This window comes from Rattus norvegicus, chromosome 7 (assembly GCF_036323735.1).
Source record: "Rattus norvegicus strain BN/NHsdMcwi chromosome 7, GRCr8, whole genome shotgun sequence".
In the NCBI taxonomy this organism is placed as follows: Eukaryota; Metazoa; Chordata; class Mammalia; order Rodentia; family Muridae; genus Rattus; species Rattus norvegicus.
Genome location: NC_086025.1, coordinates 100,362,583 through 100,387,395, shown reverse-complemented (window position 1 = coordinate 100,387,395; position 24,813 = coordinate 100,362,583). Strand labels below are relative to the sequence as shown.

The 24,813-nt window shown below is 43.4% G+C and overlaps 1 protein-coding gene across 2 annotated transcripts in view; it reads right to left on the bottom strand.

Moving 5' to 3' along the window:
* The window catches only part of Tg (thyroglobulin), a 184,898-nt gene that overhangs the window by 104,851 nt on the left and 55,234 nt on the right, over nucleotides 1-24,813 (bottom strand). For both annotated transcript variants that reach the window (NM_030988.2, NM_001270783.1), the window contains 9 exons: nucleotides 22,821-23,012; nucleotides 17,902-18,069; nucleotides 13,237-13,302; nucleotides 12,728-12,808; nucleotides 11,373-11,510; nucleotides 9,939-10,115; nucleotides 8,409-8,520; nucleotides 6,780-6,859; nucleotides 5,936-6,079 (listed from right to left, as the gene is read on the bottom strand). In NM_030988.2, coding sequence (NP_112250.2) covers nucleotides 5,936-6,079; nucleotides 6,780-6,859; nucleotides 8,409-8,520; nucleotides 9,939-10,115; nucleotides 11,373-11,510; nucleotides 12,728-12,808; nucleotides 13,237-13,302; nucleotides 17,902-18,069; nucleotides 22,821-23,012 — 1,158 coding nt within the window. The remainder of the gene's footprint in view (nucleotides 1-5,935; nucleotides 6,080-6,779; nucleotides 6,860-8,408; nucleotides 8,521-9,938; nucleotides 10,116-11,372; nucleotides 11,511-12,727; nucleotides 12,809-13,236; nucleotides 13,303-17,901; nucleotides 18,070-22,820; nucleotides 23,013-24,813) is intronic.

Here is a 24,813-nt window from a genome sequence, read left to right as displayed (position 1 = left end):
CTCTCAGGTTAGAGCATTTTTCTAGACTGGTTCCAAAAGTCCTGCATGGCTCCCCCATTTCTATCTCCTGTCTTATTCCTTTTGCTATGACTAGAATGCTTCCTCTAAAACTCTTGTGGAAGTTCATTTGCCTCTATGAACATCTATAGGTAGGACTTTTGAATGGTGGTCAGGTCTGTGGGTTCCCACCTTCACGAATAGATAAATGGTGTGGTGAGGATGAGGAGTTGAGGAGGTATGTGTGGCCACTGAATCTGATACTGGAAGCAATCTTGTTTTAAAAGCTGCTGTCTCTACTGTGTTGCTTTTTCTTCTCACCTCGTTCCTTCCCGCGCATTGCCTCTACCCTGTTGCAGTGCAAGAAGATCCTCTTCAGATGCTAGCATGTTGGCATTAATTGGCCTTCCTACTTCTACAACTGTGAGAGATATTTCCTTATAAGTCACCGTATTCTAAGGTAACCACATAAACTGAACTAAGATCCCCAGCCTCTCAAGGTTCCAAGCCTTCAGTCACAACATTTTTTCTCCCTTTGTTTCACTCTCCTGGAATCATCTCTTGATATCATTTCCAGATGTCAGCTTCCAAACTTTATCTGACATTAAAGCTGCCTTAGGGGTTGGTAACAACAGGTAATACTGTGCTGGGACCTGTCTTCCAAGGATCCAACTCCAGGGCCCAGGGATAGGCCTGAGACTTGATATTCCCAATAGGTTTCCTTATACCAACCTCTGAACTGAGAATGCACACTCCCATACTGTAAACATCACACAGAAAACCCACAATTGCTTTCAACTTCCCCCCTATACGTCTTTATACCAGGCCTGTATCTGGACTCCAGTCACACTCTATTTTGTTGTCCCTCCCCAGAAGAAGCTCAGAATAGGGAACCCAAGTGTAGAACCATTAGGAAACACTCTGGTCATCCTCTGAGGGTGTTTATCCAAATGTCTACTTCCTGTTATCTGGGTTCACTGTTCCAGAAACTATGCTGAAATCCACAGAGAGCTGTTTGTATTATACGTAGTTCTGGAGAAAAGCTAGGGACAACTGAAGCATGTGAACTGAGAACAGATGATTGAGACAAAGCTCTCAGCACCCACGTGTACATACTGCTGCCTAGATCTGCCTGCAGCTGTACTCTAGTGGCATGAAACAAGCCATGGTCAGTCTGAGTATTGACCTCAGGGGAAATAGCAAGCATTCATGACACTGGCTGGTAGTAAGATTTGTGCAGCAGGACTTTATCCTATTTCCTGGCACAGAGCTCCTCAGCTGCTGAGTTTGAAAAGCTCCACAGTTAGTGAGCACATAGCCAGGATAGGCAAGGGATCCCTCTATCCCATTTTCCACGTTGTTTTCCACATGGCTACTGACTTGTAAGGATTTGGTTTTTGTTTGCTTGCCTTGGTAGAGATGGAACCCAAGACTTACATTTGCCAGAGAATCACTCTACTTCTTAGTTACACCATAGCCCAGTCCAAGTTGAATCTGTCCTAGTAAACTATGAATAAGAGCTAATGGTTTACCTGTATTCCATGAGCTATTCTGGCAAACTTTTGGACAACAAGGAGGAGAGATGGAAGTTCTTAACTTACAGTCAGTTGCCTGGAATGACAGGAGGCTCTGAGTTCGTATGTAGTTAGGAGGTAGTGGGGAAGCTTGGGAAATTGTACCCATTGCATAGGTTCTGAGTTCTGACTTAGACTTCAGGTCACATCAGAACTGAAAGAATCAGTATACACCCAGCTTATGTCTAGAGAACTGGGATCTTGGTTACAGATGGGACTACACATTTCATGTCAGAAGTGCTGGAGAAAAAAAAACTCCAATTTCATCTTGTCTGGGTGTAAGGGATAGAATAAGCCTTACACCATTGACTTGTGAATAGATAGAAGGCACCATGGTGAGAGAACGCTCGCTGCTAGCCAATGGTAGGAACATAGTGCCTGATAAGTGTGAGCATGCTGGTATGATGGGAGGGAGGATGGAGGACATGTTAACTGCTCTGTGAATGTGGCACCATCTGTGTGGGTTCCAAAGATAACTAGGAGAGACTGTCATTCCCTTCCTAATGTCTCATTTGTGTCTGTAACTTCAACAGGCTTTGAGGACCTTGCCTAGAAGGAGAAAGGACCCAAAGTGGTGATTGTCATGTTAAGAAGACACATTTGATTTAGTGAACAAAGCCAAGTGTGGCCCCACTGTAGCTCATGTGGTGAATTTACAAACGGGGTGGGAGGGGGTTTCTTCAAGATGCAGTGGCTATCAGGTCCTGTTCCTGCCTATGCAGGAAGCCCTGGGCTTATGATATGTGGACCCGAGTAAATTTTATGTCCTGCACACATACACATGATCTTCTGAACACCACAAACGCTTCTTTTCTGGGTCCTACTGCTCGGGAGGACTATAAACAACTCACTTCCTTCTATAAAGTTGGCTTGAGCTTCTGTATTTCTGTGCTAAGAAACACCAGATATTGCATGAACTTGAGGATAGCAACATCAGCAAGCCCATTACTACAGGCACTGTGGGGACCAATTTGGTGATTCTGTGCTCTTTTTTTTTTCCTGGACATGAGAGGACTCAGCTTTGTTTTATCCTCTGTGAGAACAGTGAGGGTAATGAAGTTAGGATGTAATGACTGATATGCAGCCCTCTTTGCTAATGCTGTGAGGTGTGGAGGAGAACATATGTTTCTCTTGGCTCTACTCTTTGCTTTCCTGTCATCTATCTTCTATCTCAGACTCACTTTTTCTTGAAGTCTCTTTGGCATGATCCACGTAAAAGAGCAGTTCTCCCTTCCCTTCTATAGTCTGCTACCTGTTCATCCAGAGGACTTGCCTCAGCAACACCTGCCTGTGTCAATGCTGTGATTTAATTCTCTGGTCAGTGAATGCATGTCCTCCATAAACAGGAAAGGAATTATCCTCACAGAGAGTGCCCTGATGCCATATGCATGCTTAGAATTGTGTCCGCAGACAGCTAGCGTTTAAAAAGGGACATTTTTCTTTGTGATTCTAGCAGGCTCAGTCTACTAGCTTCTCTCTATCAGAATTCCTCAGCACGTGTCTCTTATGCAAGGACTAAATGAAGGTGGTTAGGAGCAGGCCCACCCTTCAAGGCTGAAGATTTTGTGTTGTCTTTATGAGTGGCACCTTCCCTAGCCCTCTATAGATTCTTCTCTGCTATGATATGTGATTAGTTGATACAAAGACAAGGACTAGAAAAGTGTGGCTTTTCTTTCATTTTCAACAATACTTTCTGCAATCAGACTTCCTGTAAGCTGTGTCCGCTATGGTACAACTATTTACACATGCTCACTCTGCTCTTTATAAGATATACCTATGAAAAACAGTAACATTCTGTTCTTTTCCCATTCCTCAATGAACAACACAGCACAGCAGTACCAACAATCAGTAATGGTTTGGATGGTCCAGCAAAGGTGGGAACCCCAGCAACAAGGGTTTACCTCCTCAGCATCTGTTGCTCCTTTATGACTGAGAGTTCCTGGATGTCAGGAAACCAGGATCATTCTTACTCTGCCATGTGACATAGCACCTTAAGAGGTAAAATTAACTGGTTCCCAGGTCTGTCATCCATTTACTATTTACCCTTGAGCCTCCCTGCCTCTCTTGTTTCTTCTCTGGCAGGGGAATGAGGATTTAATGAGATAGTGCTTCCAAAGTGCTGGCCTCCAGCATGAAAGCCTCATGGAGAGAGGCCAGGATGTCACACCACAGAGTTCTTGACGTGGCAGTACTTGCCGTTGAGTGACAGCCCCGATAAGACTTTTCATTGTCTGCCATGTGGCTTCTGGTTAGGACTTCTGAGTCTTACCCTGAGCCACAGAATATGTGTTGGAAGACACTAACACTCCAGGCTCTCAGATGAAAAGTACCAGAGCAGCTGGAACCTGCTGGAACCAGGAGTACCTTAGGATCTCCTTGCCAGCCTGTCAAGATGTTGACACAGCTTGGCCTGACTTCCATCACATTCTGAACCAATGAATTACTGCTTAAGCTTCTTTCTGTCCAACTCTTCCATAGTCAAATGAAAATGGAAAGTGGTATTTTCCAGATGCTGGTGGGGTGAAAAGGTGAGAGGACAAATGAAGAGGGCCTGAGGTGAGCATAGCTCTGAAGCAGTTTAAGGCTTGCTCCTGTTCATGGGGGTCATATAGAACTAATGTATTAGGCAAGCATGTTCCTCTCCTCCCTGTCCCTTAAGGTACTGCCTAGAGATGTCTCTGTATGGAAATATAAGTCTACAGAGGCAATTTCATTATACAGCTCCCATATTTTTCCTAAGATAATTCAAGCTGTTGAAAGAAAAGAAAAACCCAACCGAAAAATCATGACAAATCAAGTGATTAGCAGGGAGATGTCTTCTAGCGTGGAAATAATCATATCCATACTAACTGCCACAATGTTAAAGAACATATAGATACATGAGCAAGGCTAAGGGAAGTTCTGCCCTAGAAACCAAAGTGTATCCTTTAGTTATAACATGGCTTGGACAAGAAAGATCACACCAGGAGCTGCTATCATGTTAACCTTTTTTAGTTGATGACTCAGTTTCTTGTAAGTTATTCCACTAAGCTCCCATAAAGCAAAATGTCAAGGCTCGTGTAAGTCTAACATGTTTCTGATATACAACAGGCACAAGAAGAATGTCTGTTTTCTCTTGATGCCCAAACTAGGTAGGAAAATGGTGGTCTTACAGTATGAAGAATATGGAGACCAAAGTTCCACTTCTTTATGACTTCAGTTACAGCAACCATTACATAACCTTAGTTTCTAGGGAAGTGTCAAGAACAGCCAGTATTGTCTAGATTCACTCAGAAATGGAATTGAAAAGGAAGTGACTGATGTGTCAGGTTGGGGACACTGATCCTTTGTTCAGTGTCTCTGCTCTGTTACTTTTGATAGTTTGAAATTACTGAGACAATATTTTCATCTCTGAGACATCTTCGTGAGTTTGCTTCTGGGACACAATCTGATGGCTAGCCTCTCCTAGTTTCCATGCAGTTGTCTACACTATAGACACCCAGATCCTAGATTGATAGGACCTGTGAGCCTCAGTCACTTGTCCTACTGACAGAAACCAAGAAGTGGTATGAGTCCTGCAAAGACTAGCCTGTCCTATGGAGGGAAGATGCTAATGCCAAATGTGAGTGTAGTTTTATCTAAGCAGACACAGAAATATCCACCCTTTTCTTTATTGATTTCAGATTATTCTCCAAAAACAGACCTGGGAATGAGTCTTAGATAATGCAACCACTTGCCTTCATGACCCACACAGGCTGTCCTTTCCTGAAATCCTAACTTAAGTGCCTGAAAACATTCACAGGCTGCCCCTTCCTTCTGTTCCGTGGCACTGCCATATAGCGCATGATCCTGACAGAGGATAAACATTGACACAGCAAGGAGTCCAAAGAATCACTGCAGTGTGGACAACTGTTGACTTCATTGTTGGTCCAGCAAAAGGACCTAAAAAGGATAAGCCAGCCTCCTTTCTTCTAGTACTTCTGTGTTTTCTGAAGCCTCTACTCATGCTATTCCCTTCTTCCTCCAGCAGTGGGGCCATTCATATGCTATTCTGGACAACCTGACCCTGAATGCAAGGCTTCTATAGGATACCATGAGCAGTCCTTCTGAAGCAACCACAAGTGGCAAACTGAAGAAGCAGACTATATACCCTAGCTAATTATACCCACGAACTGTTCCATCTTTTCTGAGATCTGATTGGTAATCAGATCCTTTAAGTTAAGAGCAGTCTCCAAGGCATTTCTTTTCTTCTTAAATTAAATAGAACCCTTTTCTGTCATTGGTACCCAGTGAATTCTGACTAATCTTCCTGATCCTAAGACATCCTACTGCAGGCTTGGAATATGGTCAGCAGCAGACACATCTGCCAAGAGCAGGTTACTCACCAGGCTTTTGGTACCATCCAAAGGGATAGGTGTGGACTTCAGTGTCTTCAGAGCCACAGTCCAAAATACGCCAGGTTGCTCCATTCTCCTCACTGCATGTTTGAATCCCCATGCTGTTCAGAGTCAAGCAGGTCATCTCTCCTCCTGGAGGTGAACATAGGAGTCCAGGAAGGTAGGGCAGTGAGAAACATAAACTGAGAGGAGAGGATTCTGCAAGCCATTGCTCAATAGATACTAGGACTTCTGTACTATATTCTAGGTGGGACTTGGCCTTACCAACAAATGCAGATCCACCATTTGTAAATAATCTATGAGTCCAGGAAAGGAAGTAGCTTCTCCTAACCTGTTAATCATGCATAGAATAAATGAGCTGGATCTGTGGGTATCATTTCAGTGGGTCTGGTTTACAGATGAGGATGCTAACTAAGACCTTGCTAGATTATAATCAAACCATCATTGGTTCAGAATCAAACCATCAGTAAGTGACTGAGTGAGTGTTCAATATAGATCATGTGATATGTCTAAAGTTCAACCAACAATGCTGTCTGTATAGCTCTGAAAGTACAGTAGATGATATAAATGAAGTATGGAAACAAGGAGGGATGGTCCCCAGGATCAGATAGACCTGTGTGTATATGAGGTGGGTAGATCATAGACCAGAACAGCTATGATGTGAATTTGATAGTGATGAGCTTCTTCTAACCCCTGTTTCCTTACAGCACATGAGGCTAACCTCCTCCATCCCATGAGGAGATGCTAAGGACCATATAGGATCATAAACATGAATGTTTTTAGACTGAGGTGTAAGATTGGGGATGGGGGATGCCTCCTTCATTAGTCTTACCTTGCATCTGGGAGACATTTAGAAAACCAAAGCCAGTGCAGCATGGGTCTCTGTCACAGAGGCGTTCACACTCAAAGAACCTGTAGTGAGAAGACAAGACATATGTGAAGCTTCCCATGAGCACCCAGATCTTGCTGTGCAGAAGGAATGGAATTACTCAAACTGAGGGGATCAGATCTCGTGGTGAGCACATAAAGTGTGGGTGCTTTGGCCAGCACTGGAGTTCTAGCTCCCTGAAGACAATTTCTACTCTCTTCTCAGGAACATAATCTTCAGGTCCTTCATTAATTTACTCACTCAGTCAAGCCCTCTCTAGGGTCATCCTTGTTCATCCGCCAGTGTAGCTACAAGACCCCACCTGTGGCTTCACGGCAAAAGGGCTCTAGCACCTCAAGTCAATGCTCTGGAGCCCAGTTCTGAATATTCCCCTGCCTTGATCCTATGTCTTGATCTGATCAATCATTGATGACTCCTGAGAGCTTGCTTAACTTCTTGGTCCTTTCTGGTATCAGGATCCTGACTCATTTGTGCTGTCTTTTCCTAAGTCTAAGTCATATCCCAGTGTTAAACCTTGTTTCTACTTGGTAGTTTTTCCAGTGCATCTCTTCCAAGAAAATGTTAAGTCATCTCCCTGGCTTTCTCTGTCCTAGATCCCTGCTCAGTTACCTACCTACCTACCTACCTATTGTTTCCCCTTCCTTAAAGCCTACTGTTAAGTTCCAACCTGGACTATAGGCTTTTGTAGCTGATCATAAGCTCTGTCCTACCAGTTCCTGTCCCAGTACCAAGATCAGCAAGGTGACCTCTAACAAAATATATATGGTTTCTATCCCCTCTCCCTTTATGGTGACATCTAGCTTCTATCCCCTCCCTTAATAAGGTGATGTCCAGCTGGATCTCAAGACAAAACAGCTTGTGCCATCTTCTGAGCTCTGTTCTCAGAAATGCCAATTAGTTGCCAGCAATGTGACACAATTCCATAACTCAACAGCATTTCACAGATTAGCAATTCATGGATCAGTGACTACTAAAATATAAAAGACTCACTAGGGATTTTCCTTTAAATCTTGATTCATTAGTCTCCTCCCAGGACCTCAAATTTTGGAGGTCCAGGACAGGGCCAGGATTGCAGCTAGGCAAAAGCATACTTGGGGATTCTGAAAAGTGAGGTGGAAAAAGTGTGCTGAGAGGACTTCAACCCCAGTTGTAACAACTAGCACAAAAGCCAATAAAGAAATAACATGTTCCAGTAAACAATCGGTTGTAGAGGTAATAAGTAAGCATTCCTGTAAGCAAAGACTCTGTTAAAAATTGTACTTGCTTTCCAGACTCTGAACACAGCACTGAAAGACTCCACAGAAGACGTTTATGACAATCTTGATCACATTTATTTTCTGACAAGACTGCTCAGGACATCTGAGCTCCCTCAGCAGACTGCAGGCTCAGCACTGGATACAGAACTTAATGTCATTTACCTTCATTGAGGATTTGTGATCTGGTTATCTCCTACAACCTTAGCTTTGGGTTGGATTGTTGGTATTCTGTTTCCTTTAAAGGCTGAGACACAACCTTTTTGTGGAACCCAAGTTGTCTTAATAATAAGCTTAGAGGTAGAACTCGGCAACTTACCCATTGGAAATGAGTTTTTCAGACATGGGGATTCTGTCTCTGATGGAAATCCCTGAGAGCTTTTGGAATGGCAGGCGAGTATAAAAGTTCTTCACTCGGTCATTCAGCACAACTGCACAGAGAAAACAAATAAAAAAGTATTATACTTTTTAAAATATATGGATAATGAGTAGAGCCCATGAGTAGACTAAGACTCAGGAGATTCTATTTGGTTGGTTGATTTTTGAGATAGGCTCTTGTGTAGACTAAGCTAACCTTGAATTCAATATTTAGCCAAGGATGTCTTTGAACTTCTGATCCCCTGCCTCTACCTCCCATGTTCTAGAATTACAAATATGAATCACTATTAGATGCTTGAAATGGGACCCAGGGTTTCATGCTGGGAACTCTTGACAAGGCTCTATCCTATGGAGAAAATGAGAATCTGAGAGAGATGGAACATACAATCCCATGATCTAGGAAGCCTATGGAGGAATGAACCTTGTCTCCGAAGACTAGGAAGGCAGTTTCTACTACTCTGTATGAAGCAACCAGGATTGTATTTGCCTCTGCACTCCTGTATCTCCAGAGAAAAGAGTAGACTAAGTGCCCTCCTCACAGGGACAAAGATGGAAGATTTATTCTGAATCTCTTCCAAACCCAGAAGAGAATGTATCTTAGTGTTCCTGGATAGTAGATACATAGACCCTACAGTAAATTTGAGAACATGATATAGGCTTCCCAGAGATCCAATACTCTTCTACCTTGCTAGCATGTGTACTCAGGAGTCCACTGGGAGACTCCTCTGACAAAGGGCTAGGAGTATTGATATGAGCAGTCCCACTAAAAGTGACTGATCCAGATTATACTTAAGAGAAACACATAATCAAGAAGCTCCTACAAAATAGAGTTGCTCCACAGTCTTGTGTCGTCTGAAATTTGAGGAGAAACTGAGGGCCTCCAAACATGAGAAGGGCCCTGGCAAAGACAATGGAAGAAGAAACTGCTGGGAGAACAGGGTGAAAGAAATGACATCACCATTATAATGACAAAATGACATAATCACTGCCCTTGAAGAGATAGAGCATCCGTGGCAGTATAAAAATCACTGTTTTTGAGATCTCTGTGTACACAAGTTGCACAAAATTCTGGTACAAATGAGATGAAATGACTTCACATCTCTGAAGGACCATGGATAATCTTACTGTTTATCTATCTATCTATCCCTATATATTTACTAATATACATATAAATCATATATATGTATACATTAGTTATTTGCGATTATAACATAATATATTAATATATTATACTATATATCATATAACATATATATATATAATATATAATACCATTTCTCCTTTCTCTTTCCTCCTTCTGATCAGTTCCATGTATCCCTCTTTGCTCTTTTTAAAACATTCATAGTCACTTGCATGTGTGTGTGTGTGTGTGTGTGTGTGTGTGTGTGTAGAATATTATTTTTAAAAGGAAGTGAATTGTACCATTTCTGACCTCACAGAGTGATAGCCCATCAAAAACCATAGTACTTACCTTTCCTCTGGAAGAGGGCTGTTGGTTGGCGGGGCAGAATCTGACTGCAGTTCTTGGCATTAGATTCCACATCATTGTCACAGACCTGAGCTTCTGGGTATAGGGAGCATGTGAAATACAAAGATGAGCTTTCCATTATGTCTGCAAGTTGACAGAAAACAGGCTCCTGGGCACACCCTAAAGGCAAGAGGACAGTTGATGCTTAGTCCATGAAAGGTCTTAGGTAGGAAGAATCATCTGGGGACTCTTTCAAGGCAGAGGCCTACTACATAATTTACTTTTCTTTTTTTTTTAAAAGATGTATTTATTTATTATATATAAGTACACTGTAGCTGTCTTCAGATACACCAGAAGAGGGCATCAGATCTCTTTACAGATGGTTGTGAGCCACCATGTGGTTGCTGGGAATTGAACTCATGACCTCTGGAAGAGCAGTCGGGTGCTCTTAACCACTGAGCCATTTCTCCAGCCCCATAATTTACTTTTCTACTGCTGAGATAAACACTATAACTACAAGTGACCTGGGGAGGAAAGGCTTAATCCACCTTAAAGCTTACTGTCTATCACCAAGGGACTCAAGGCAGGAACCTGCAGCAGGCAGGAGCTGATGCAGAGGCCATGAATGAATGTTGTTTACTGGATTACTCTCCATGCCTTATTCTGCCTGTCTTCTTATACAACCCAGGACCACTAGCCCAGGTATAGCATTTCCCACAGTGGTATAGGTTCTTTCACAGCAATCATTAATCAGTAAAATGGCTCATTGAACCAATCTGATGGAGGAATTTTCTTAAGCTAGCTGACCCTAGCTTGTGTCAAGTTGGCAAAAATACTAGTACACCCATGATAGCCATGAAAGAAAGCCTAAACAAAAACACTTGGAATCTATGAAGTGGGGAAACATGTTATTATTGCTTAAGTATAGGCAGAAACAAAGTGAGATGAGAGGTCAGACACAAACTCAGCAACACAGTAGACAACATGGCGAATGCTCGGTGTCTCTATGTATGGCTTCTCAGACACACTGACAGTAAGCAGAATAGAGGACAGGAATTTGTATATGAACACTCTGTTCTCTACTTATGTCAGTATTACCAGATACCTACCTATGAGCTCCTTTAAGGAAAAGGCATGGTTGATTCTGGTTTGGTTCTTATCTACACAAAGTTTAGTCCTAGGACATAATGCATATTCAACATTGATTGGATGGATGGATGGATGGATGGATGGATGGATGGATGGATGGATGGAAGATAGGTTCTGATTGCTGAGCAGAACTACTTTCAGTGTGAGTTTCCTGAAGTCTGGGAGTAACCCCACTTTTGTGTTAAGAATGAAGTGACCCTTAACTTATACCAATGAATTTAAACTTCTATAATTCACAAGTGTTGTGAAAATACATCCTGAAGTAAGCTGCGGGCTAAAGATACTCACGAGAAAGGCACCACAGGTTTGCTTGCTCTGCTGAAAACAGGTGTGTGGAGAGCCAGTACTGCTGGCTGGGCAATGAGTGGCTTGTATTGACAATGACCTGTGTAATGTCCACAGGGGAGAAAAGTTCTGTTGCCATATCTGTAAGAGAAGGAGAGGGTGAGCTTTCCACCTATCTAGCAAGCATGGAACAGAGAGAAGTAGACTTGGGGAGAGACAAAGACAAAAGCATCCTTATGTGACCTGAGGCCAGAGCAGAGCTAGGAATAACAGGGTATCCATCTGATTAGGAAAAGGGGTTCAGAAGGTCTTTGAACTTCTTAGAAAGCCATACAGTTGTAAACCCAGAATTTTGGTTTTCCTGTATTCCTAAGGCAGGGAATCCCTCTAAGATTTCATCCCACTTCTGGGTGGCCTCAGTTAGCTCTGCCAACCAAAGCACCATATCACCACATTCTTCTGTTTGAAACTTTCAGCCAACCATACTTCTGTTAGCTAAGTCATGCCGGAATCCAAGTTCAGAGACCAATGCATAGTTTGCAGGTTTTTGTACAGCAGGGTGGGCTATAAAAGCAAACTGGCCTCCCTTTTACTCTCTTGAACCCTTTTGATTACTTCTAGTATGTTATTGACCAGTGGAAGACCCTCACTACATGCAGGCATTCAATCCTGGATTTTCTAGCCTCCACAATTAAGAGCCAAATATATTTATTTCTTTTAAATTAGCTAGTCTGTAATTTTGTTATAGCAGCATTGAGTGGGCTAAGATACCCTTCTTTTGTCATCATATGTCCCTTTCATCCCTCTCTACCCCTCTCTTTCTCCAATTCTCCATGGCTTTTAATGCCATCTCTAGTAATGCCAGTTCTGGGTTCTAGTGGTGAGGTGTTTGTTCTCACACCTTCCCCATGCTCAACCCCAATTCCTGTCCAGATTAACTCTTCCTTTGCCTGTCATGTCTCCTTAGACTGCTCACTTTAACACAATTGATATTTTCTGACACATAGTAACATGTTTCTAGGTCCTACAGGGTTTACATGAGTGGAGTCCTGGACATGCTCAGTTAAATTCTGCCCTTTAAGCACGCAATCTCTCCTGCTACAGTTATTGTGTTTGTTTCTGTTTTAGCAAAAGTGGGAATTGGCAACGAAGCTACTTTACATTCTGTTCTGACTACCCACTGCAGGAATCTCTGTGTTTATGAGTGGATAATTAGACTTGAGGCATAATGTGATGCTTTGAGAATCCAAAGTTTCAGATTGGAGTAATAAGAGACTCATTCATTGATTAGACCCCAGGTACCACCATCTTGTCTCTTTAGACTGGGCTCAGCTGTATCAATGCTTCTGAGTCAATACCTGCTCCTTCTGGAGCTTCTGACTTGGGCACCATTCCCCTTCCACATCCCATAGATTCAGGCCGAGACCCTATGTCAGAATCTAGGAAGAAGAAGATAAGATCACTGGTATTATCAAGACAGCCACATAACAACATTCATGTCCCACAACCATGAACCAAATACAAGGCATGGATAGATCCAGCCACCCAGATAGGCAGGCTTGACACTGTACCAAACACTGGCCAGTCTCTAAGGGCTAGAACTAGACTGCATGTAGCACTGTAAACATTAACATTTAGCCTTCTAAAAATGCTCATAAATATTGGTGTTCACATGACATTCTTTTAGACTATGTGTTTCCTCTGATGAGTGGTGGGTGCCTTCTGCTCCATAAAAAGCATGTCCACAGAACATAAGTCTGTATCCCAGCCCTACCTCCATGGGGCAGAGTACTGTGTGGATAGGAACTGGGGCTAAACTCAGGAACTCACTCTTATGTCATCCCCACTTCTCCACCTTAGAGCTCACCTTTCCAGAGGTAGACCTGCTGGAAGCTGATAAAGCTGTCTTGAGTTCCCTCCAAGAGCGTCAGACCTGCAGAAGATTGCCATTTGGTGAGTGTGTTTGTGCTTGTTCTCACTGGTCACCAACCTTTACAATTGCCCCATAATCCCACTAAGGACCTCCTGGCTTGACAGTTCTACTTTCTATACAGGATCTCTCAAAACCTCACAATGGACCACTCCAACACTTGGGTGTAAAACCAGAGCTGACCAGACTTCAGGGATCTAGCTTAAAACAAAAAAGACTGATATGAGAAGGGTCACAAACTTAGGACATTGGAGGATGACCATAACAGTTAAGAAATGGATTTAACAACAACAACAATGACAAAAATAACAAGATTTTTAGCAGGTACCAATGTGGGTATTTCCTGAGATGCTAATATCCTTAATGAAGCTGCAGCCAAGAGGATGTAAGTAAGACCACATGCCACCAAGGTTGATGTCCTAAATTTGATACCCAGGTTCCAAATGTTAGAAGGAGAGAATTGATTTAGTCAAGTTCTCCTCTGACTTCACATGCTAATGGTGACATGTGTGCTCAGGCTACACACACACACACACACACACACACACACACACAAACACTCACATCACATACACACACATACACACACATACACACACACACCAAATACATAAATTAATAAATGTAAAAACTAAGTGCAGCTGGCAACTAAATGATAGCAACACTTTACAGTATGACCTGGATTCTTCACATTTGATACATATCCAGTCACTGGCAGCTTGCCTTATTTAAATTATTGCTAATGCTATTAACTATTCTTTACATTTTTATCGACATTTATTCATTATATGCAGTGATGGGCTTTATAAAGACATTTTCATTGACATTTATCATGCACTTTGACTATGGTAATGCCTCATGTCCTCTCCTTTCCCAATTACTCTCCTCTTCCCACTAAAGCTAGGCTTTTATCATTTCTAGCAAGTTCTCCTCCTCTGGTGCCACACTGGTTAAAATTACATTTTTTTTTACATCCTTTTCTCTTGTTGGTAAACATTCTTCATATTTTCCCTGTTCAGTCTCAGACCCCAAGTCTAAGCAGAAACCCAGTACTCTCACTGAGTACTCTCACTGAGTACTCTCACTGAGTACTCTCACTGAGTACTCTGAGTACTCTTACTGAGTACTCTCACAGAGAACTCACACCAAGTATCTCATGCAGCATGCACCCCTGGTAGTTTGAGGGGAAAGTTCATGTATATACCTGCTGTAGTCTCATATTGTACAAAACCATTTCTTGGTGTTCTGTGGGGTTGGTGGTAGGTGTATTCATTTGATGTGGGCACCAGAAATCAGCCCTAGATGGGGTAAGTGATCTTAGATAGAACTTAGTGAGTTTCTAGAAACTGCATAGTTTCATTTCATTCCACAATCCCATGAGTCTAAGAAGGTGGGCTTGTTTTGCTTTAGCGATGCCCACATCTATCATCTCAACTAGCTGGGAAGAACCTTGGCCTTAGTGATGGAAACCTTGCAATTTTTGTACTTAGAACCTGGCCTGATGCCTCTCATCTTCCTGGTAGGTTGTGTTTTGTGGTGGAGGATACATCCCAAGGTTGTGGTAACATCACGTGAGGACTACCACTAAGTCATGGCTGGCTACACCACCTTTCCCTCAAACCTGTTCCTCTCTCCAGTCGTCTTTTGACATCTCTCTTTCCTATCTTAGAAGTGGAATTTGCTGTGAGCTGGCATTCAGACCAAGTCTAGAAGTGAGGATTGCACTGACATCTGAGGAGTGGAATTCCAAAGTGTCAGAGATGCCAAACAATTTGCTACAATAGCCACAGATGACTTGAAAGCATTTTCTGCTTTCAGGAAATCATACGTGGTACCATAGTAGTAAAAGTAGCTCTTGGGGCATGTTGGGAAGTTTGCACAAGAACTTGGGGTTCAAAATGTAGAGTTGCACCACAGTTATGGCATTAATGAAAAATTGCGCACACAGAGTTCTGACCTGCATTCCCTGGGTCATTTGCCTCAGCAGGTGGTCCAAAGGATCATGAAAATAAAAATGCAAAACAGACATCAGTGTGCTTCCTGTTTAAAGGACATGGATTCTAAATGATTTGTACCTTCCTACAACTAGGACTTTACCCACATTAACTTTCCAAATCAGATCTAAGTGTGAATTAACCAGGTCCAGGTCTCTGCTTTACTTAACTCTGACATTAGCAGCTAGCCGAGAAAAAAGAAATCAACCCTAATGAGGATTGCTGTGGGACACACAGGTGAATGATCAGATAGTTAGACCTTGGAAAGAAAAGCCTCAGTCTAGAAAACACACACACACACACACACACACACACACACACACACACACACACACACACCACTTTATTGAAAACCCAAAGCTTGGGCTGGAGAGATTGCTTAGTTGTAAACTCTTGCCTCACAAATATGAGGACCTGAGTTCGTTCCATAAAGCCCATTTAATAAGCCAGGCAAGCACTGTTAATTTCAGTGATGATGAAATGTAAGGTAAAGACAGACAGATCCCTGGAAACATTACTGTCCAGTTATCCTAGCCACAGTAAAACCCCAGACCAATGAGAGGCCTGTAACAAACAAAAACTGGAAAGCACTAGGGAATGATACCCAAAGTTTTCTTTCTGATACACACACACACACACACACACACACACACACACACACACACACACACAAAGATGGACATATAGCCCTAAATGCTTCAAAGGCCTTTCATTGTCACTCCTTTGCAGGGAGGCCAAGCCAGGGCACATTCCTGGCTCCTTGGACGCATACAGCAAGCACATGTTCAGGCATAAGCAGTTCAGTGACTTACTGCTGCCAATTTACCACATGTCTTTCCTGAAATGCCTGTTTTCACCCTGAGTGCCTCTTGGAGTAATGAAGACCATCTGTGAGGCAGCCATCCCATAACTAAGCCGTTTGATTCTGTTTACCACCAAAAGAACGTACGTAGACTCCCTGGAATTCTGCCAGATTCTGCAGTGTATTTCCAGGCTTCGGTTGGGTATGCCATCCAGATCGCCTATGTGTTTTTGGTATTGGATTTTAAGCTCTCTGTCATTAATCCAAAAATTAGGAAGGCATATATAATTCTTCAAAGAATAACATGCATATTATATATTGGTCTGGGTATCAGCAAGTGTTTAAGAAATGATACAGTATCATCCAAAATTTTCTCTGCATATCTGACAATACTGGAGTGGTTAGGACTCCCAGGGCCTGGTTTTAGGCCCAGGCTCCTCCTTATGAGTGACTTAACTCCTGCGTGCCTGTTTCCCTTCAGCTGTAAGGTAGGACTGAACACAATGACAGTGTATTCTTTGAACCACTGTGTAGGTTTAGGTCTCAGCCTTGGTGCTAGCTGACCTAACAGTCCTATGGGCTATTTTATATCTATGACAATTGATATTGCTATCCTCTCTTCCAACCTAGCAGGCAACTGCTCTAAGAATTACAGGAACTGCTTCTCAGAACACAGATTCCTGGGCCTATTGGGCATGGGTGCCTGAGACTTAGCATGTCTAACCAGTTGTGGATGATACTGGTCCCACTGGGGCCAACCTTGTCAACAGAACTGGTCTGGCCAATGCCATCTTAGGACAGAAAGGGAAGTCTGTCCTCTCTACTGAGCCTGTTAAGAGGAGTAGTAGGCAGGTAAGAAGGCAAGAGGGAGGCCTGACTGGCACAGGGAGGCCTCCGAAACTCAGTATCCTTCTCTGTGGGTTGAGTGGAGGCCTGTCATCTCTAATATTTATATATCTTTCTGAAAAGTCTGAAGAGCTTCAGCAAAATAGGAAATGTAGAACTCTCGGTTTCTGAAGTTCGTTCTGCCCCCTGCACAACATAATCTCTAACAGGCCTGTCCCTGTACCCCTGTGATTAGAAGAGGGTAGTGAATTAACTTCCCAGGGGAACAGCCAAGGTCTCTAACTGGAGTCCCCAACCCATGATTATCTGTAGGCATTTTACATGTGACTTTGCAGTGCTTCTGACTAATGGAACAGTATTTCCCGTCCTTTGGCTTCTGGTTTCCCCGTGTGGTTTGTTTATGCACCCAAAATGAGGCAGAGATGAGTGTTTATAGATTTTCAGAAGCTTTGCACTTCTTTCTTATTCTGTTCTGCCTCTGCCACCTGCCGGAAAAGAGCACACTCACCCCTAATGTGGAGGAAACCAGCTAGAGCAGGCCCAGCCCCAGTTGGCCCAGAGATACTGGACCAGCAGCTGGGCATGCTAGATTCCTCAGGAACCTTGGTCCCAGATAACCTGAAGCTTTGAGAGCTAAATTAACTTATGTTTTGTGTATATATATATATATATATATATATATATATATATATATATATATATATATATATCGTGTGTGTGTGTCTCCCTGAACTCAACCATTAGCTTTCTCATGCAGCTTTATGGGTGCCATTTCCTTCTACACTATAAACAAAGCCTGCATAGCCTACGGGATGAGGTCAGTGTGAGGAGGACATATCTGTACCCTCTACAGAGTGGTACAAGCGCTCAGGATGTAGAACTGCACCTAAGAAGTTAACAGAGCCCTTACTGGTGGGAAGAGGAACTTAGAAGCATAGTAAAATGTAGAGACTTACTTACCCTGCAAGAATTCTTGGCCTCCCAGACTCATGGTCATCTGGCGGCTCCCTTGGTCATACGTCACCCCAGCACATGTACCATTGGCCTGAGTATCAGAGGCATCCCTCCAGTCATTGATGTGGCAAACCAGAATGTCAGGAGCACTGAGAAGTCCACAGATGGTAGGCCCTGTCAAAGGGAAGAGGCCAGTGTGAGGGAAACCATGAGGGCCCTGCAAGCCATCCTTTGCTCTGAGAACCTAGTCTGTGTTTGAGGGTAGGACAGTGACACTGGGGCATCAAAGCCTACTTTCAACTCACTTTTCAAAGATGTCCTTAGAGGTCCTCTTATGTGGTACTGATGTACTCCACAGGGAGAATTGCAGAAATGTTCAGTTGCTGGCACTAGCTATGAACTTTGTCATGTTGTCACGCAAGGTTTGAGATGCTATTGGAGAGTTAACGCTCACAAGGAGCACGCAGAAGATTCTGCAGTACAGCCAGGTTCAAGAGTCACTGACCTCATTAGATACCCTCATATCACAGATTGGGAGACTGAGACTCCACAAAAGGAGAAGTGTTTTTTTTTTCTAGTGTCTGAGTGATAGTGAAAGGGTGGAGGCAACAGCAGCCCCATTGAGGAGCAGATTGAGACGGCTGTAGAACTCCGGGGCAGTCTGGGTACAATAAAAATGTGGGAGCTCAAAAGAAGTATGAGCACCATGGTTTATGGGAGAGAAAAAAGTGATCAAGAGAGCAAGAGGGAGAGGAAAAACCATGGAGGAAGGGACAGAGAGAGGGAGGGACGGAGAGAGGGAGGAAAGGAGGTATAGTAACATACTTAATTCAGAGCTTGGTGCCCTTGACCCTAAACCCCAGGTCCCTCCACTGGCCCCATATGTTTCTGTGATAGGGACCAGTTACTTGCTGGTTATACCCTTCAGCCTCAGTGCACTTATGTAAACCTTAGGGCATTAGAGTTCACTAGAATCCCTCTTCCCCATAGCCGCCACTACAATGTAGGCTTATAGCCTCATGAGTTGTCATTAAGTATTCCTTAGTGAAAATACAGCCATCACTGGGAGCTCAAGGTAGGTAGGCAGAGGAGACTAGAGGCAGTTCCAGCTTTTGTGAGGGATGGGTAGGAGGACCAAGGGAAAGGAGTGATTTTAAAGAAAGCTAAAGGACTTTCAATGCCGTGGTAAAGGGTGTAACAGTATTCTGTCCCCAGAACTCAGCAAGTCTGGCCAAAGCCCCCTAAATTAAAACTCCCAACCACCCACTGTACCTGATGAGTCTGGAAGGACAGCCAGATGTTTTTAGATATGTCACAAGGGCCTTAAATTCTGGTCCTGCATATGAAGGTGGGTAAGATGCTGGGCAATTCACTGATGACTAGTTAGACTTGGAGGGAATAGCAAGAAAGCTGCCAACCTCAGTGTCGTGGAAAAAGGGTTTGGAAGGCTCACTGCCCTATGGAACAAAATAATCCTTCATATGTGATCCTAAGGAAAATGAAGTCAGTGTTTCCGCAGGGAAGGATCACATGGTCTGCTGAGTAACACAGCAATTGGAGAAATGGTGGTGCCCACAGAATATATGTTTAGTTCAAGGAGGTATCCTGTCTCTGAAGACAGAGTTTCTAAACATGGGTATGGAGAAAGACACATGTTGATGTACAAGTGAGGCACAGTTAATGATTTGCCCATCTAACTACTAACAGAAACCCACACTGTATAATTATATGGTTGAAACCAAAAGGATGGTTAGGAACCAAGTTGTTCTAATCATCTTTTCAACTAAACAGTCTCATTCTGAGGCTGAGGATGTAGCTTCATTGGTAGAGTGCTTGCTTTGTATACATAAAGCCCGGCTTCAGTCCCTAGTACCATATAAACCTGACAAGATGGAGCAGGACTATAATAATAGCACTGAGGAGGCAGAAAGAGGAAGGTCACAAGTTTAAAGTCATCCATTCTAACTTGGGAGAAGAAAGACAGGGTTTCAATAAAAATAACAACAAAACCCAACCAGCTTCCTTTTCATCACTACTGATGCAATGAGCTCAGCTGGACATCTTCCAATGTTTTTTTTTCATGAGCTGTCAGCAGTATGAGGGACTGTCAAAGTTCCCTGCACATCCTACCCTCCCTCATTTGGTTACCTTTAGAAGCCCTGGGTTTCTTTCTCCCTGCCCAGTGGTTCTACCTTTCTTTTAGGTATTCACTGGGGGTGTGGTCTCTACTCCTCATCTTCTCACCCATCACTGCTGTCTCCCCAGAATTCTCACCTGCACTCAAACCTTTTATTTAAAAACAATTAAGACAGTGTCTCATGTATCCTAGGCAGCCCTCTGACTCAATGACTTGAACTTCTTATTCTCTTTCCCTTACTCCCTTAGTAGTAGGGTCACAGGTGTGCATCTCCACACCTGCCTTTCTATGGTGCTGGAGATGGATCCAAGAGCCACAGGCACACACGTCAAGCACTCTCACAACTGAGCTGCTCCCACAGCCCTACTCCTACTACTACTGATGTTACCAGGCACTGAAGTGCACCACTGGTTTCCGTTTTCTGCCCATTTATCCTCTCTGATGCCTCTGGATATTACTTCTTATGAAAAGGTTTCTGTATCTCATCTACTCTGCCCCTCTGGGCCCCAGAGCTTTTCATACAAAGTGAGGCATGTTCTGTAAATGTCTCAAAGTTGTTTCAAACTTAGCATGCTGAGATAGATAGACTCCTGAGGTCCCTAACTCTCCCTCTGGTGTCATGCAATAAATAACCTGGTGTCTCTGCTATGCATCACTTAGCACAGAGCAGACTCCTACCATGTGAGCCAGCCACACACCTCCCTCTTTCTTATTACCCATACCCAGAATCCCTTTTTTTTTGCCAATTTTATAATGTTAATCCTGCCAATCTGTGAGAATGGGAGATCTTTCCATCTTATGAGATCTTCTATTCTTTCTTCAGAGACTTGAAGTTCTTACCGAACAGGATTTTCACTTGCTTGGTTAGAGTCACACTGGGTTATTTTATTTTATTTTATTTTTTTTATTAACTTGAGTATTTCTTATATACATTTCGAGTGTTATTCCCTTTCCCGGTTTCCGGGCAAACATCCCCCTCCCCCCTCCCCTTCCTTATGGGTGTTCCCCTCCCAACCCTCCCCCCATTGCCGCCCTCCCCCCATAGACTAGTTCACTGGGGGTTCAGTCTTAGCAGGACCCAGGGCTTCCCCTTCCACTGGTGCTCCTACTAGGATATTCATTGCTACCTATGGGGTCAGAGTCCAGGGTCAGTCCATGTATAGTCTTTAGGTAGTGGCTTAGTCCCTGGAAGCTCTGGTTGCTTGGCATTGTTGTACTTTTGGGGTCTCGAGCCCCTTCAAGCTCTTCCAGAATCCATTTAAATTTGTCTTCTTTTTCTCACACCATTGTCATTACCCTGGGCCATTTGGTCACTTGCATAGCTTCTCGCCTTCTTGATGACTCCATACCCAAGTGAGACTCATCTGTCACCTTTCTTCACTTCAGCCAGAATGCTGGCTTTAAATGAAAATGTGTCCGTGACCCTGGCCCATACCACTCCAGCATCCCAGAAAGCTGGGTTTGGAGGTGCACACCTATAATCCTACACTGAGGAGGTGGAGGAAGGAGAACATGAAGTTCAAGGTCATTGAATTAGAGGGATGCCTAGCATGCATAAGACCATAAGACCCTGCCTGAATCTTTTTTTTTTAAAATAAAGGAAGGTTCAGGTCATGTCCAAACCTTCCCAAGTGTTCTCAAGATGAAAATGCTGGTTAGTTCAGCTGAAAAAAATCCTGATGAAACCTCTTCCTCCTGTTCCTTCGGAAGTCAAGGCAACCTTTTCCTAGTTCTTCCTACCCTGGGCAAATCCAGCTAACTCAATGTTCCTTGTCTTTACTGACTTTCTGTAGCCTTCCTCTTCTGCTCAGGACTAAGATCTCTCCTGTCACCAAAGTCTACACTCTGCTTGAGACCCAAGGAAATATTCATTTCTCTCTCCAAATAGTACAAAAAACTTACCATAGGCTTCCAAAGTTGTATTTAACTTTGTTTCAGGGCCTAGTGATTACCAATTATCCCTTTCTCTCTCAATAATTTCATCAGGAAGAAAAGGACAGGAGGCAGGAAAAGAAAATGTAAGCTGTTGTTTTCAAACATCCACTCACCATGCTGACAAGCTTACTCAGATCCAGAGTCTGCTAACCTCAAAACAGATGGAGTCTCCCAGAGCCTAGCCCAGCAATGCCCACTTTAGCATTGCCCCAGTTTTCTCATCTCATCTAAGTGCTTTTTCACTCCCACAGAGTCTGGACCGGCCTCTTCTCTCCCAGAAGGCCACTGAGTCACTGTAATAGGATCCTGCTCCATACTATAACTCCAATATCCCCTCCTAACCGTAACCTAACCTAACTAAGTACCTGGGTTTACTTCTATAAAATCCAGATAGATGCACTGCTGAGGAGCCACTGAGAATGGCTGAGGGACAGAGATACCATAAGCTGGTTATCTTTATAGTCATCAGGAGCAGAGGAATATGCTAACGTAGTTTGACCTAATGTGACCTTGCCAGGATTATCAGATGTTGGGAACAATATACCTTGGGTGAAATATCACCCTGTCCCTTCAGAAGATGTATAACACTGAGCAAATGATTTCAATTCTCAGAGCTCCTATTTTGGTTTGTAAAATTGAAGAGAGCTGTAATAAACCAGTTTAATGACATAAAATATAGCACCATCTTGACATGGGAAAGAGGCCAGGATTTGCTCCTGACTTTGTTTGTGAATACCACCTTCAATTTGGGCATGGTTGTATCATGGCAGCAAATTCCAATGGCAGGCTCTGTGGTTTCTGTCTCCCGATGCTCTGTATCCCTAGTTAGGCCCAGCCCTCCGGTATGTCATACCTTCTTTGACCTGTGTGACGATGAAGCCATCGCAGCAGGAATCCTGGTCACAGGCAAGCAGACAGAAGAGGTGTGTATCTGTCAGATTGGTTCCCAAGGCTGAAAACACCACAGAGCTATACAACCCCGAGAGCACATTTTGAAAACCTGTTGGTTCGAAGCTCTTCTGACCAGATGCAGTAAATTCATGGCCTAAGAAAAGAAAGAAGAAAGTCTGTAAAGACTTCAAAATCCCGTGGAGTAGATGAGAGCTCCCTGATCTCAATCTTGTCTTCCGATTTTGTTCCATGTGTGCTGGGGTAGTATGGGGGCCCAAACAAGATTATCTCTGGGCATGAAATCTCTATCCTCGAGTGTGCATGGAGAGGATGTGAGTACCAGACAGAGATCTTAAAGCCATTTACCTGGACCATGCCCACCATACCTTTGGGTATCTAAGCTGAACACCTAGAAAACTACATATGCTGTTCTTTCAATTATTCCTATGTGACAACAATGCCCCCATCTTCATGGGCATGCACCCCACAGCATTGCACTTCATGTTTATTGCTTCATATGTATAATATAGATGAGTCCAAACATGAGGCAGACAAGGAAATGGGGATACTATCAACCAGAAGTTACAATGGATGCTCTTTCCCCATCTTGTTGTATCAAGCATCAGAAGAGAACTCAGAGTAGACAGGCAGTTGCACAACTAAGTGCTTCCATCACTTGCTTTCAGCCTGTCTTAGGATCTGCCTTTCAAATCATTGCCATGTAAATCTTCACTATGTGACCTGCCCTTGTCACTCATCCCCTGCTCAGATCTTTTCAAGCCACATTCTAAACTGACCACAACAGCTATTTCTTAGGAACTCAGCTTATCCCTTTCTAACACTAGACCAGCAGGTTTAGCAGGGTCATACTGTCATATTGCTAGCCCTTTGGTTAGAAGTGGATTGCTCTGGGGTTTGCTTGTTTCTAATTCTAGTTCCACTTAGAGCATCGGTCTTCAACCATTGTGCACATATGTAGCCTTATTCCTTTGCTCCTGTTATTCTGAGGAGAGAGCTTTGGTCTGTGCTATGATCTGGCTTTTCTGGTCTACAGCAGGTAGGTGGCAGAGAGATTCAAAGCCCATGCTTTCCTTGCCCTGACTTATATTAGCCCAGTGATGATTCAGGCCTTTACAAATTCTCATTCCTATAGACACTGTAAAGCCTCATGGTACAACCTCAGATTCTGAAAGCCCCAAGGGCAGAACCTTGAAGGTTCCTTCCTACACAAGTGCCTGGATCCTCTGGACTTCTGCCTCCTTATCTACTCACATACCTGAGAACTCTTCTCTTCATGGATGTTGAACAGACACACTACATACAAAACAGCTATGCAATGATCCCAGCACTGGCTTATACACAACTGGTGTTTTACATACTCCAAAATGGCGAAATCTCTTTTCTCCAAGCACAGATGCATTCAACCCCACCTGCCTGCTACCATGTGGAAAGCTCCCACCAACCCTGTAGTGGTGCCCAGTACCCCTTTAAAGAGCTATCATCTTGAGTTGTCATAAAACTTATCACTCTTTCTCTGAATCTCAATAACTTACTAATTGGAACTTTAGAAAAGGGCCCATCCCCCTCCCTCTGTATTTAAGCTAAGTGAGAGATTATCTATGCAGCAGCTCCTAAATATGTGCATCAGTAGTCATCAGCCAAATATCCCTACCTGAACAATGATTTCATTAAGTAGAGCTTGGCTGCCACAGACATTTGAATGCATAGTAATGCAGTGTGACTATCGACTGACCTTTATTTTCACTGCATAGATTCTCAGACTGTAGTTCCATTGGACAGTGCTGCCTGATGCCAAGGCCAGAGTCAAAGCTGAGTGGGATGTCATTCACATAGGACAAGTGCCACTTACAAACCTGAAATTGTCATGCAGGAGGCTCCCTCCTATTCTTCAAGATGACACTTGTAATGTCATCTCTTCTAGAGTTCCTTCCCTA